The following is an 11,287-nucleotide window of genomic DNA, read 5'->3' on the forward strand; positions in this document are numbered from 1 at the left end:
TCTGTCTGCTTAGCCCATGAGGCTTCCTTGACTCCCATAATGGGCTTTTTGCTGGGAGAAGGGAGAGGGTGGGGAAGCACCTTCCACAAGCACCTTCACTCATGGTTCACAGCATGATCCTGTGGTTTGTGGTCAGTAAAAGAGTAGTTCAAGCAAATGTCTGCCCCACTCAGGAGAAACTTGACGCCTGTTTTTTTTAAAAAATTGGCTGTGGTGTAAACCGTTGTTATCTCAAGGAATTATAGAAGGGTTTACTTTGGAGTTACTTGTCCTTCTCTTTCAACCAAAGGATCCAAAAGGAAAAGTGAAAGGATGGAATCAGTGGAGAGCAAGAAACCAAAGCCCGCTGTGCATTCTTCAAGGCAGATGCTGCCCAAACCCCCCAGCTCCTCTGTGGGCAGCCACAAGAGACCAGTCAGCACAAAAGGAAAGCCAGTGCTGGAATACAAGAGTGAAGACTACCCGAGGTCTGACAGGAACAAGCGGCCAGAAGGTGATCGGAAGGCCCGCATGACGAGCAGCAGCAGCTCAAGAGACCCCTACAAAGGGCAGCCTGAAAAGACGGGCGTCAGGAAGAGGGAGCCTGACCGAAGGACGAAGTCTGCCACTCCAGAGGCTTGTGAGGTAAGTAACGGCTGTGGCGGCCGTATGAAGGCCGGCGCTCTTAAGAGGCTCTTTCATTACCTGGGGGACGTGTGTCTGTCCGTGGTTGTGCCTGCTTGATGTCCTTTCTCTCTGCAGCAGCAGCGGCTCAGGCACGATGTGGACAGACGGCCGAGCAGGTCCAGCCACTCTTCGAAGGAGGAGCTGCACTCTGAGGAATACGGCTCGGACCGCGAAACAGGCAGCAGTGGCTCCTCTGACCCGGGGAATACTGAGGAGGACGAGGATGAGGACGAGGAGGGAATGGAGGAGGAGGACGAGGAGGAAGAGGAGGAGGAGGAGGATGAAGGGGAAGAGGAGGAGGAAGTGGAGGAAGAGGGAGACGATGACGAAGAGGGCTATGATCAAGACGAGAGGGATCAGAAGGAGGGAAATGACTACGACACGCGCAGTGAAGCCAGTGATTCTGATTCCGAGTCAGCGTCCTTTACTGACGGGTCCGTCCGGTCTGGCTCAGGCACAGACATATCAGGTACGTGATTGGATCATTCTGTTCGGAATCCCTGTGGGTTGGATCCAGACTAAATTGGCAGTTTCCAGCAATTCTCCTTCCCCCTGCAGTCGAGCTTCCTCATGCCATTCCTCAGGGGCCCCGATTCCCCCCAGACAGAATTCTGTCAAGATCAGGGAGCTGCAGGGGTGAGGAGACAAGAAAGTTGATTCTGCCCCTGGAAAGCCTGGATCCATCTCACTATTTCAAATCTTGTTCTTGATGTCCATTGCTTTGTGGCATGCCTTTGAGGTTCTGTCGTGGAGTCAATTCCGCATGATGCTGCGTCTCTGGGCAGAGCAAAATGAGAACCCTCTGCTTGAACACTGCGCCACTTTCCTCCTTTTCTGCCCTTAGCTGTGCTCCCCTAAGGCATCTGTTGTGGGTGGGGGCTAGAGGGGGATCCTGCAAAGGCTCTGTAGGGCACTCTGATGCTTTCTGCAGTCAGCGCCTGAATTTCAGTTTTGGAGAAAGATTCCATGATGAGACCAGATCATAACTTGGGAGTGCACCGCAAACGTTCTGTTAGCAAATCCTTGTAAAATATTGCTCATTCTGATGTTCTGACTCTCTGAACTCTCCCTTTCTATGGTTGGTATCCTGGTGTCCTTGTTTTGTTCACGCTTCATCCCTCTGTACCCTGCCGGTGTACTTTTTGAATGAGTGAATGTCCATTTATTTTTTCTGCTGTTTAGAAGCCTGATTTTCTTATTTTGTTTATGGGGTAGAGTTGCCGTTTCCTAGAGAAATGTATCAAGTTTCTGCCTCAGTGCTGCACCTCCCTCTGAGTCTGCAGTGTTGATATCAACATTTTGCATGAGATTCCCGTTTCCAGATAGTACCAGAGTGTTATGGGGAAGCAACAACCACATAACATGCATAATCAATTAATACTGAATGTACTTAAAACTTTTGTAAAACGTGGAACCAAAGTGTTGCGCTCCCACGTGGTTTGTGTGAACCCAGTAGAATGTTTGACTGTTTGCACTCCTTGCTGTATTGCTGCTAGGTTCTTGGGACTAGTTTCATGGTTTTTTTGGATCCTAACCCAAGAATAAATTAGTTGATAATTAGTTAGTGCCTTTTCTGGCACTAACATGTATGTAGCTATTGTAAAATTGAATGAGTCTTCTGCAGCCATTTCCAATCCAGTTTTTTTCTTCCTCTGTAAACCTTAAATACTGCTTTTGCTTGTTTTGGTGGTCTTAGATGAAAAAAAGAAAGAAAGGAAAAGAGCTAGAGGCATCTCTCCAATTGTTTTTGATAGAAGTGGAAGCTCTGCATCAGAGTCATATGCAGGTATTCTGTTAATGCTTTCCCTGCTTTTGTGGTTGGTAGTGAAATCCTTGAACTGTAGTATACAAAATGAATTGTAGGCCATATAAACCTATTGAACATGTAGCTGAATAGTCAAAGTTGGTATACTGGCATGTTCTGTGTGAATAATTTGAGGGAGTAGGCGTTCTTGTTATGTTAATGCTATTATTCTGTTGCTTAAGTGGAATTTTCACTTTTTAAAACTTGGAAGATGATGATTCATTGACTGGTTTTCTGAGCAGAAAACTGGTCATGCAAAACAAAAATGAAACAACCCCAAAATTCAAAACAAAACCGTCATGCACATTGAGTAGTGTTCTTTGTGTGTGTGGGTACGTGTCAGGAAGAATAATTTGTCATGGATGAAAATAGTATGTGAAAAGGCTGTAGAACTTGTATCTCTATTAAAGCTCAATCTGAACACATGTACTTTGGCTAAATACAGGTTCAGAAAAGAAGCATGAGAAATTATCATCTTCCGTTCGTGCTGTCCAAAAAGGTATAATTTAAATTCGATTTTTTTAATGCATGCCCCCCATCACAAGCTGTCGTCTGTCTTCCTTAACCTGCATAAATGTGGTAATGTTCCGATGTACAATGATGTTAATTAGAGTGAACAAGCAGTAATACATCTGAGTCTTGAATTACTGCTTGCATGTTATTTTTATAGTGGCAAGAAGTAAATAGACAGTGTTGCTGAATTGGCAGGCAAACACTGAGAGACTAATCTTGGAAGGCAGATTATCTAAAAGTAGTTTCTTGGTTCAAGAACATGCATTGTTCAGAAGTAATCCAAGAAGCAAACCTATCGGGACATCACTATCCTTGCATTCATTTTTACCTTCAGTACTTTCGTTTTGCTTTTTTAAAGCTTGGCTTTGCATGCTCTGACACAGATTTGTATCAGGGGCGGGTCTCTGCTGCTTGACTAATTGAAGGATGCAACCCTTCAAGGCTGTGGCCACGTGTGCTCCACTTGTTAAAATGGATTTGCAGGAGGGCCCTCTCATGTGTGTCCTCTGAAATGAGGGATGGCTGTGTCATAATAACAGTGCTTTTGTGTTCCACAAAAGCTGCGAGCAACTGATATGCACTTCCTGGAGGTGGAAGGGATGAAAGTCTAATAAAATTTCCTGTTCTCTTTTTTTCCAGACCAAACTAGCAAACTTAAATATGTTCTCCAAGAAGCAAGGTTTTTTCTTATCAAAAGTAACAACCACGAAAATGTCTCACTTGCCAAAGCAAAGGTATGCCTAGCCTCACTGGCCCTTAGATTGTAATGTTAGGTGCAGAGTATGGAAGGGCAGTGGGCTAATTCTTGTGGCTTTAATGTCCACACTTTAATTCATTCTTTGACTTGAGGCCAACTGCAAAATAGGCCATTTTCCCATTAGATGGTACTTTTCTGTGATTTCTGGTCTGCCTTTTGAGAGGAATCTGGTATCAGGTGGTGAAAGTTTCCCTGTTGCTTGAAATCCACAAATGGTAAAACAAGTTCCATAGATAAGAGTTGTTTGTCTCTCCAGGCTTATCTTGGGGTTTCTGTGGATATACAGACCTGCTTTAGGTGGACCCTTGATCTGTCTGTTTTGATTCTGTCTCATTCTGCTGGAAGAAGCTTTCCAGCATATTGGGAAGACATCTTTTTCTTTTATGCTTTTTGGGCATGGCAAGGATCTAAAGAGAAAACATTTCTGGCCATCTTGAAGCCTCAGAGAAAACACATTTTTCCCTATGGGAAAAACAGGAATAGGGGAGGAGTAAAAATATTTTTTTCTTCTCAGACCTAGAGATGTGAAGGGCCGGAAAAAACCTGGAAAAATTCGGGAGCAAAAAGTGTTTTTTCCTTTTTTGTTTTTTTCTGAAAAATTGGAAAAATTGAAAAAAGAAAAGATTATTTTTTATTATGGAACGTTTTATTTTAACATGATGAATAAAATATTTTAAGACAAGGTGTTCAAATATTTTCCAAATCATTTCTAATATATATATATATATGGTATCAGAGTGATCTAATTTCTGTGCACTGAGGACAAGCAAGTCCTAGGTTACAAACTGAACTCTCCAATGCAAGAACAAGATGCATTTCTTCCTTTAGGAGGTGCTATTGTCAGAAGAAAATAAAAAGGTTTCAGTTTTGTTTTTGCATGTGGGTGGGTATTCTATTTGTAATAACTGTTTGGATACACTATATTTTTAATATGCTAGTTGTGATAATTTCATGCCAAGCAAAAATGTCCATAGTCATATTTTACGTTCCTAAAGTAACAGAATGACTTTCAATCTAGAAAAGACAAAAGAAATGCTAATGTAGCATTTTTTTAATTTTCCCAAAAATTTCCATCCCCCCCCCCCCCGAAAAAAATGAAAAAAAACGGGGGTTTTTACCGAGCTTCAAAATTTCTGGAAATTTTACATCTCTACTCAGACCTAAACTTACTGTACTGCTTTACCAATATAAATCACATATTTTTAAACTTAGGAAGTACTGCTTCACATTTTTACGGAATTTCTGCAGGCAAATTTGTCGCTATGCTGAATGTTGAGAGAAGGCCCAGCCATCTTCCCCCGAATGTATCTGGTTTTTCCTTCCAGTGTCTGATTGTCTCTGCCACTGAGCTGTGACCCTTCACACAAGTGTGTGGTTTCTTAGGGACTTTTGTGTCTTGTGTGTTCTGCAGGGTGTCTGGTCAACCCTCCCCGTCAATGAGAAAAAGCTCAATGCTGCCTTCAGATCAGCCAGGAGCGTCATCTTGATATTTTCTGTGAGAGAGAGTGGGAAATTCCAAGGTAAGTCAGAGGGCCACTTGTTTTCAGAAGTTGGTGGTTTTCACGTTTCCATTCCTGCCGGTTCCGTCCCTGCAATGACACCATGTTTCCATTCATGCAGGGTTTGCGAGACTCGCTTCCGAATCGCATCATGGAGGATCCCCCATACACTGGGTCCTGCCTGCAGGGATGAGTGCAAAAATGCTTGGAGGCGTGTTTAAAATTGATTGGATTTGCAGGTAATCATGCTCACCCAACATGTAAAATACAGAAAAATAGCAGTCTGACAAGTATTGAGACTTTTAGAGGATTCAGAATGTTGTGTCTTCAAAACAGACTTTGCTGGCCCAGATAGGTAGAGAAAAGGTTTGTACTGAGACTCAATCACAGAGATTTAAAACGATGATTGCATTTGCTTAGTCTGGCGAACATGTGATATTTAGTAGCAGTGAATATTTCTGTCTGCGTTTTGCTGTAAACCAGTACATCTGCCATTAATTGGAGCAGTCTTCCTGAAAGTTTTGTTTGAGGGAATTCAACCTTTACTGAGCTTCACTTGCTTTCCTGAGGGATGTTTTGATGGGGAGGGATGGAGGCCTTAACCCTAGTGGAAGAGAACTTCACCCTGTCTCGGCTCTGCCCCAAGCAATGTGTCAGAGGCCCAAGGAGAGCTATGTGGTGGTGCTGGTCTTCCATTTTTGTAGGGGTCTTTCTGTCCTTGTTATTTTTGTTTTGCTTCAGTGTTTTGTTTTGTTTTGTTTTGTTTTTTTGGTAATAAAGATAATCTCAAGGGGTCGTTTCTTTGCCCCATGTTACCTTCTCTCATCCAAGATGTTCAGAAGGTTGTGGTTCTTCCCATCTGTGTAAATTTATAGTAGCAAAGACTTACTGTATAAGATTATTTTAAGTTAATACCAAGTTGCATGAATGTCATTTGTACTTCAGGCGTGAATTGCCCTTCACTAAATCTGCTCACCTGACGAATCCTTGGAACGAACATAAGCCAGTCAAGATTGGACGTGATGGGCAGGTTTGTCAGCCATTTTGCCCTTTCATCAGTCAGGTGTTAAAAACATCCATAACCCATTGGTTCTAGTTTTTGTCACACACTGGAAAGTTAATGTAGAAAGTCCAGGTCGAAAAGATTTTAGAAGAATAAGGATGAGTAACATTTGGGTAAAATGTTAAGCAGCAAACTGTCTTCTTTGGAAGTATAGCTTGTTTCTTTTTGAAGCAATCACTATAGGCTGCTCTTTCAATTAGTCGTCTTAAAACTTGAGGACCTGTAACCTCCAGCATTCTTGGATATTGCTGTGTGAGATGGGCACATTCTTAAGGAGGCGCTTGGGCTGGAGGGGGTTAGGGATGTGTTGAATAAGAGAACAGAAATGTAGTAAACACAGAACAGCCAGAATGACTTCGAGCTTCTCCCATGCTTTCCCAAAAGGTTGTGCCTTGTAGATAATAGCCAGCCCCCATGAATTGATGAGCTCTTTCACTGTGTGTGTGTATTCTACAGTCTGTGTGCCTTTATTTTAAAAAAATGGATGTAACACTTTAGTGTGTGTGAAATATAACTGTATAACAATTAACAAATTACCTCCTCCTGGTGGCATGTCAGTGATCAGATCAGATGTCATAAAGTCAGCAGATTTATTTCACCTCCTATTATGTGTGCCAGTAAGCTTTTGGTCCATATATTTGGGGCTTCACTGACTGAGGTAGGTGATTAACTTTGTTTTTCTTAATTCACGTTTCTAGCCGCCCTGTGCCTGCTATGCAGGGAGGGTGGGATATAAGTCCAAGTAAATAAATAAAAATAGAAGTTTATGGGAGTGTCAAAACTGGTATATTTTGTTATGGCTCTCTTACCATAATGAATGTTGGCTTTAAAAATACAGTTAAATCATGTTAACATATCCTTCTGCTTGGCTGGAAATCCTGTACACAGCTTTAGAAAATGTGGATGTATTCTGACTTCAGCTTGTAAAAGAGTGTTTCACTGTTCCAGGAAATTGAGCTTGAATGTGGAACCCAGCTTTGTCTCCTATTCCCTCCTGATGAAAGTATTGACTTGTATCAAGTCATTCATAAAATGCGGCACAAGAGAAGAATGCACTCTCAGCCTCGGTCAAGAGGGCGGCTGTCACGTCGAGAGCCAGTCCGGGACGTGGGAAGGTTAGAAACGTTCTTTGGACTGATAATAGGCACATGTGTCAGAATAACGTGATGGCGGAATGTGATTCATCAAAAAGCTTTTCCGGCAATCAAGAAGAGAGAAAATCCTCACATCAAGCTGCATGGACGGGTTTGTGGCTTCATTGAGGATTTCATACTGTCCCCCCAGTTGGTCAATTACAAGAGGAAAATGGGGACCTATGGCTTATGCAGAAAAAAAGCTTGTAAATTTAGCTTAGACTAGACCTTTGAACAGATGAAACAAATCTGAACGTAGGTAAGCGGATTTACCCAGAGCAGGCTAGGTGGAGGAAGAGCATGTCTCTGTGTTCAAAAATGAGTTAATATTTTGTAAAAGCCTTTTCTTTCAGGTAATCTCTGGATAAGCCTTATCAAATATGGGACTTTTATCAGGATCACTTGTAATTTTGCAGAAGATGACCGCCTCATTTTGAGGATAAAATATTTATATTGTTTTGCTGTTCAAGAGGAGCGTGTTTGGGACTGTTTCAGATTGTATCACCGTGCTGTGGTTAAGCCCATTACCACATATTCTCACATCTTTCTGAGCTTCTGAAAGCCGTAGGTTCTCTCCAAAGGGGAGCAAGTGGCCCTTGGAGAGCCGGCAACAATCCCAAAAGAATGGCTGTTGCTGTGTCTGTATACGCCACCTTTCCAGATGCTGGCAGCACCTGTGGACTTAAGTGTGTTTAGAGGATCGCCATGGTTATTGATCACTGCTCTATGAACTTGCCAACATTGGCCAGAAAAGAGGGGGTATATCTTGTTACAGAATTGGAGAAGTCTTTGCAAAGGACTGATATATAAGCCCTTCTATCTCCCCCATCCCCGTGTAGCCACTTGGCATTCTGATAAATCTAAAGACTCTGGTTTGGGCTGCAACCTTTTTTGGTTAAAGTTTCCTTTGTGGAAACATCCTCTGGTAGGTACAGATACCCAACGATTCCCCATTTCCTTGCTCTTTAAAAAAAGGACACTGTAACCTGTAGGTAGGAGGAATCCTGGCAGCGTCCCTTTTTCTTTGGGCCTGAGGACTGAGCACCAAGATGGCTTTTGAAGTTAAGCCCGAGAGAGGCTTCCAGTGCAATAAAGTATTTGCAAGTGAAGGTTTTGCAATGGACTGCAAACTATACCTTATTACGCCATCACACCTTCTCGAGCCTGCCAGGGCCTCCATTTATGTATGTGGCTTTCAGCTTAAAGTCAGTAGTTGGACTCCTATATGAACTGTTACTATCATATATCATACCGGTCGTAAGTGCACACTCAAAACTACAAGAAAGCGGTATGTTTATTCTTTACACCAGCTCTTACTTTTCTTAAAGCTGTTTTTGCTGTACATACAGTTGCTTTGGTTTATTTGCTCAGAATTAGATTAACTTCTTAAAATCTATAATAATATCATTTGACTTTAGAGATATTTGGGGAGGGGGGAGGGGGTTGATTGTAGCTGGAGGTTTTACTCAGAGCTCCAGCAGCTGACCTTCTGTGTGTTGATAGCAACCCCTTTTAGCAGCATAGCTTGTTTCCCTCTCATAGGCATGGGCAATTTTGGTGGTGTCTTTGGAGGGTGGCATTAAATTACCTGCCGATGGTGAGCAAAGGTGAGAAGGTCCTGAGTAGCCACTCAAAAGCATCCACTGTAAAGAAGAGAGAGAGGATTTCAACCAGGAACATGAATGTTCAAATTTTAAAATGTGTCGTTAGAACAAATACCACAACAATATTAAATGTTTAATAATATGCCTTATTGTACAGGTACTTTGCTGGGTAGGGGGGGGTCTGCATGCAAAAGATTGATAAAACATTTCATAATCCAAGTGAGGACAATTTAAAACCAGTTTGTAAGTTAACAGTATAGTAATTGCATGAATTAAAAATAAGTTTAAACTAGGTTTAGGCTGCAATCCTTTGCACATTTTCTAAGAAGACCAAAGGATGTGGCGATTTCCCCCCAAATACTTGTGTGTAGGTTTGGACTGTAAGAGATATGGCTTGATTAAATACCATATTAGGAACCTCTGGTTCATCACAACCATAAAATGCAAGTTCTAACAGATATTCTTGCAAATGGGATTGTGTCATGGATTGTGTGACATGGTTACCTGAGTCTCATATGTTTTAACACAAACCAAATGCTCCCAGAAACTCACTTCAGGGCAGTCCCGTTGTTCCCTCTGAAGGTGTTCTCTCTGTGAAGTTTTCTCCAAACCACTGTTTAATTATTGTCTAATTTATGTAGGCGTCGACCAGAGGATTATGATATTCATAACAGCAGAAAGAAACCAAGGATTGATTATCCTCCTGAGTTTCACCAAAGACCAGGTTAATATCTTCCTATGCAACTATATGTGCACAAATGAACAGATCTGTGTGTAAGCCAAACATTGTGCTCCTTTGGGCATGCAGATGCGAGGATAAACTTTTCAAAGAAATCTTCAGCACTATGTAAATTGCATTCCTGGTTAAGGTATTTGAGCGTAAGAATCTTGGGCCATCCAGTTGCCCTGCTTCTTGGAAAGACTGCCGCAGTTAAGTGATTTCTAGAACTGTCTTCCCCATTATAAACTAAGTTGGCTTTACTTAGACAACAGAATAGAGAGCTCTTGTCTCTCCAATGCAAATGCCTCCAAGAGGGCTCCTGTGGGCTTTTGCTGATGCATTGTTTCAGGATTGATATCAGGTTGTTTAATCTCTGTGTTAGAGGCTTGTTGTGCACTTGACAAACTTTTATTTAATGCCATGCATGGCTGTTTGAAAAGCATTTGGAAAGATGGCCAAACGTAAGACTTTCCATCTACTCCATATCTCTTAACTGGAGTCCACGCTGTTTTGGTGTAAAGAAAAATTAAATGATTTTCGAAAGCCTCCACAAATTGGTGAAGGCAGCAGAATGACCCCTCCTTTTGGGTCTCTGATAAGGAGGTCGCATGCTTAAGGGGAGGATGCAAATGTCTTAGACAATGTTACTGCACAGTGGCAAATATGATAAAATGCTGCTTGATTTTGAACAGGGTATTTAAAGGACCCCAGGTACCAAGAAGTAGACAGGTAAGAAGTGTTAATATTATTCATTTTATGATCTGGTTGCTTGCCACTGGCATTTAGTTTCACAAATCTTATTCCCAACAGACGATTTTCAGGAGTCCGGAGAGATGTCTTTTTAAATGGGGTAAGTCTGCAGCCTTTCCTCTGTTGTAGCTGCAGGTGCTTTCCAGAACAAGTCCTTATCATTGATATTCTTACTGTTTTATTGTGTTTGTTTGTTTTTTAGTCTTACAACGATTATGTGAGGGAGTTCCACAACATGGGGCCACCGCCACCCTGGCAAGGAATGGTTTGTACTTTTGTCACTTTAGATCATGATTGCAGTTAATCTTCCTCTTCAGGTTCCCCCCCCCCCAAATTTTTTTATTAAAATGCTGCTCAGGCTCACTGTCGCTTTCTCTTGGTTAAACTTGTGTTAGGGAGTAGAGCACCATAGTCCATCTCCCTTCTCAAGTTTATGGATGCGAGGAGGATTTGGTTTAGAGAGTGTAGAGGTGGCTCATTCTTAGCAGGTTCCTGGCACAGGATTTCAGTGAAGCAGGCAGGAATGGGGCTTAGAGTAATACAAGAGGGGGACCCGCGATACTCGCGGGGGGGGGCAGTCTCTCTTCCCCCCAGTCTCTTCTCTTCCCCCCCAGGCTCTCTCTCTCTCTGTCTCTCTCTCCCCCCTTCTCTCTCTTCCCCCCCAGTCTCTCTCTCCCCCCGTTCTCTTTCTTCGCCCCACAGTCTCTCTCTCTCCCTTCCCTCCAGTCTCTCTCTCTCTTTCCCCCCTTCTCTCTCTCCCCCCAGTCTCTCTCTTCC

At 42.5% G+C, this 11,287-nt stretch overlaps 1 protein-coding gene across 4 annotated transcripts in view; it reads left to right on the forward strand.

Moving 5' to 3' along the window:
* The window catches only part of YTHDC1 (YTH domain containing 1), a 43,518-nt gene that overhangs the window by 17,041 nt on the left and 15,190 nt on the right, over nucleotides 1–11,287 (forward strand). The window contains exons 3-15 of one of the 4 annotated variants that reach the window (XM_015417177.1): nucleotides 290–624; nucleotides 742–1,135; nucleotides 2,363–2,452; nucleotides 2,916–2,969; nucleotides 3,623–3,717; nucleotides 5,152–5,260; nucleotides 5,361–5,478; nucleotides 6,185–6,269; nucleotides 7,251–7,417; nucleotides 9,681–9,763; nucleotides 10,453–10,489; nucleotides 10,571–10,610; nucleotides 10,713–10,775. In XM_015417177.1, coding sequence (XP_015272663.1) covers nucleotides 290–624; nucleotides 742–1,135; nucleotides 2,363–2,452; nucleotides 2,916–2,969; nucleotides 3,623–3,717; nucleotides 5,152–5,260; nucleotides 5,361–5,478; nucleotides 6,185–6,269; nucleotides 7,251–7,417; nucleotides 9,681–9,763; nucleotides 10,453–10,489; nucleotides 10,571–10,610; nucleotides 10,713–10,775 — 1,670 coding nt within the window. The remainder of the gene's footprint in view (nucleotides 1–289; nucleotides 625–741; nucleotides 1,136–2,362; nucleotides 2,453–2,915; nucleotides 2,970–3,622; nucleotides 3,718–5,151; nucleotides 5,261–5,360; nucleotides 5,479–6,184; nucleotides 6,270–7,250; nucleotides 7,418–9,680; nucleotides 9,764–10,452; nucleotides 10,490–10,570; nucleotides 10,611–10,712; nucleotides 10,776–11,287) is intronic. The other 3 variants (XM_015417178.1, XM_015417179.1, XM_015417180.1) reach the window with 3 other exon arrangements.

The sequence above is a fragment of the Gekko japonicus genome, unplaced genomic scaffold (genome assembly GCF_001447785.1).
Source record: "Gekko japonicus isolate JY-2015 unplaced genomic scaffold, Gekko_japonicus_V1.1 scaffold1314, whole genome shotgun sequence".
NCBI classification, from domain to species: Eukaryota; Metazoa; Chordata; class Lepidosauria; order Squamata; family Gekkonidae; genus Gekko; species Gekko japonicus.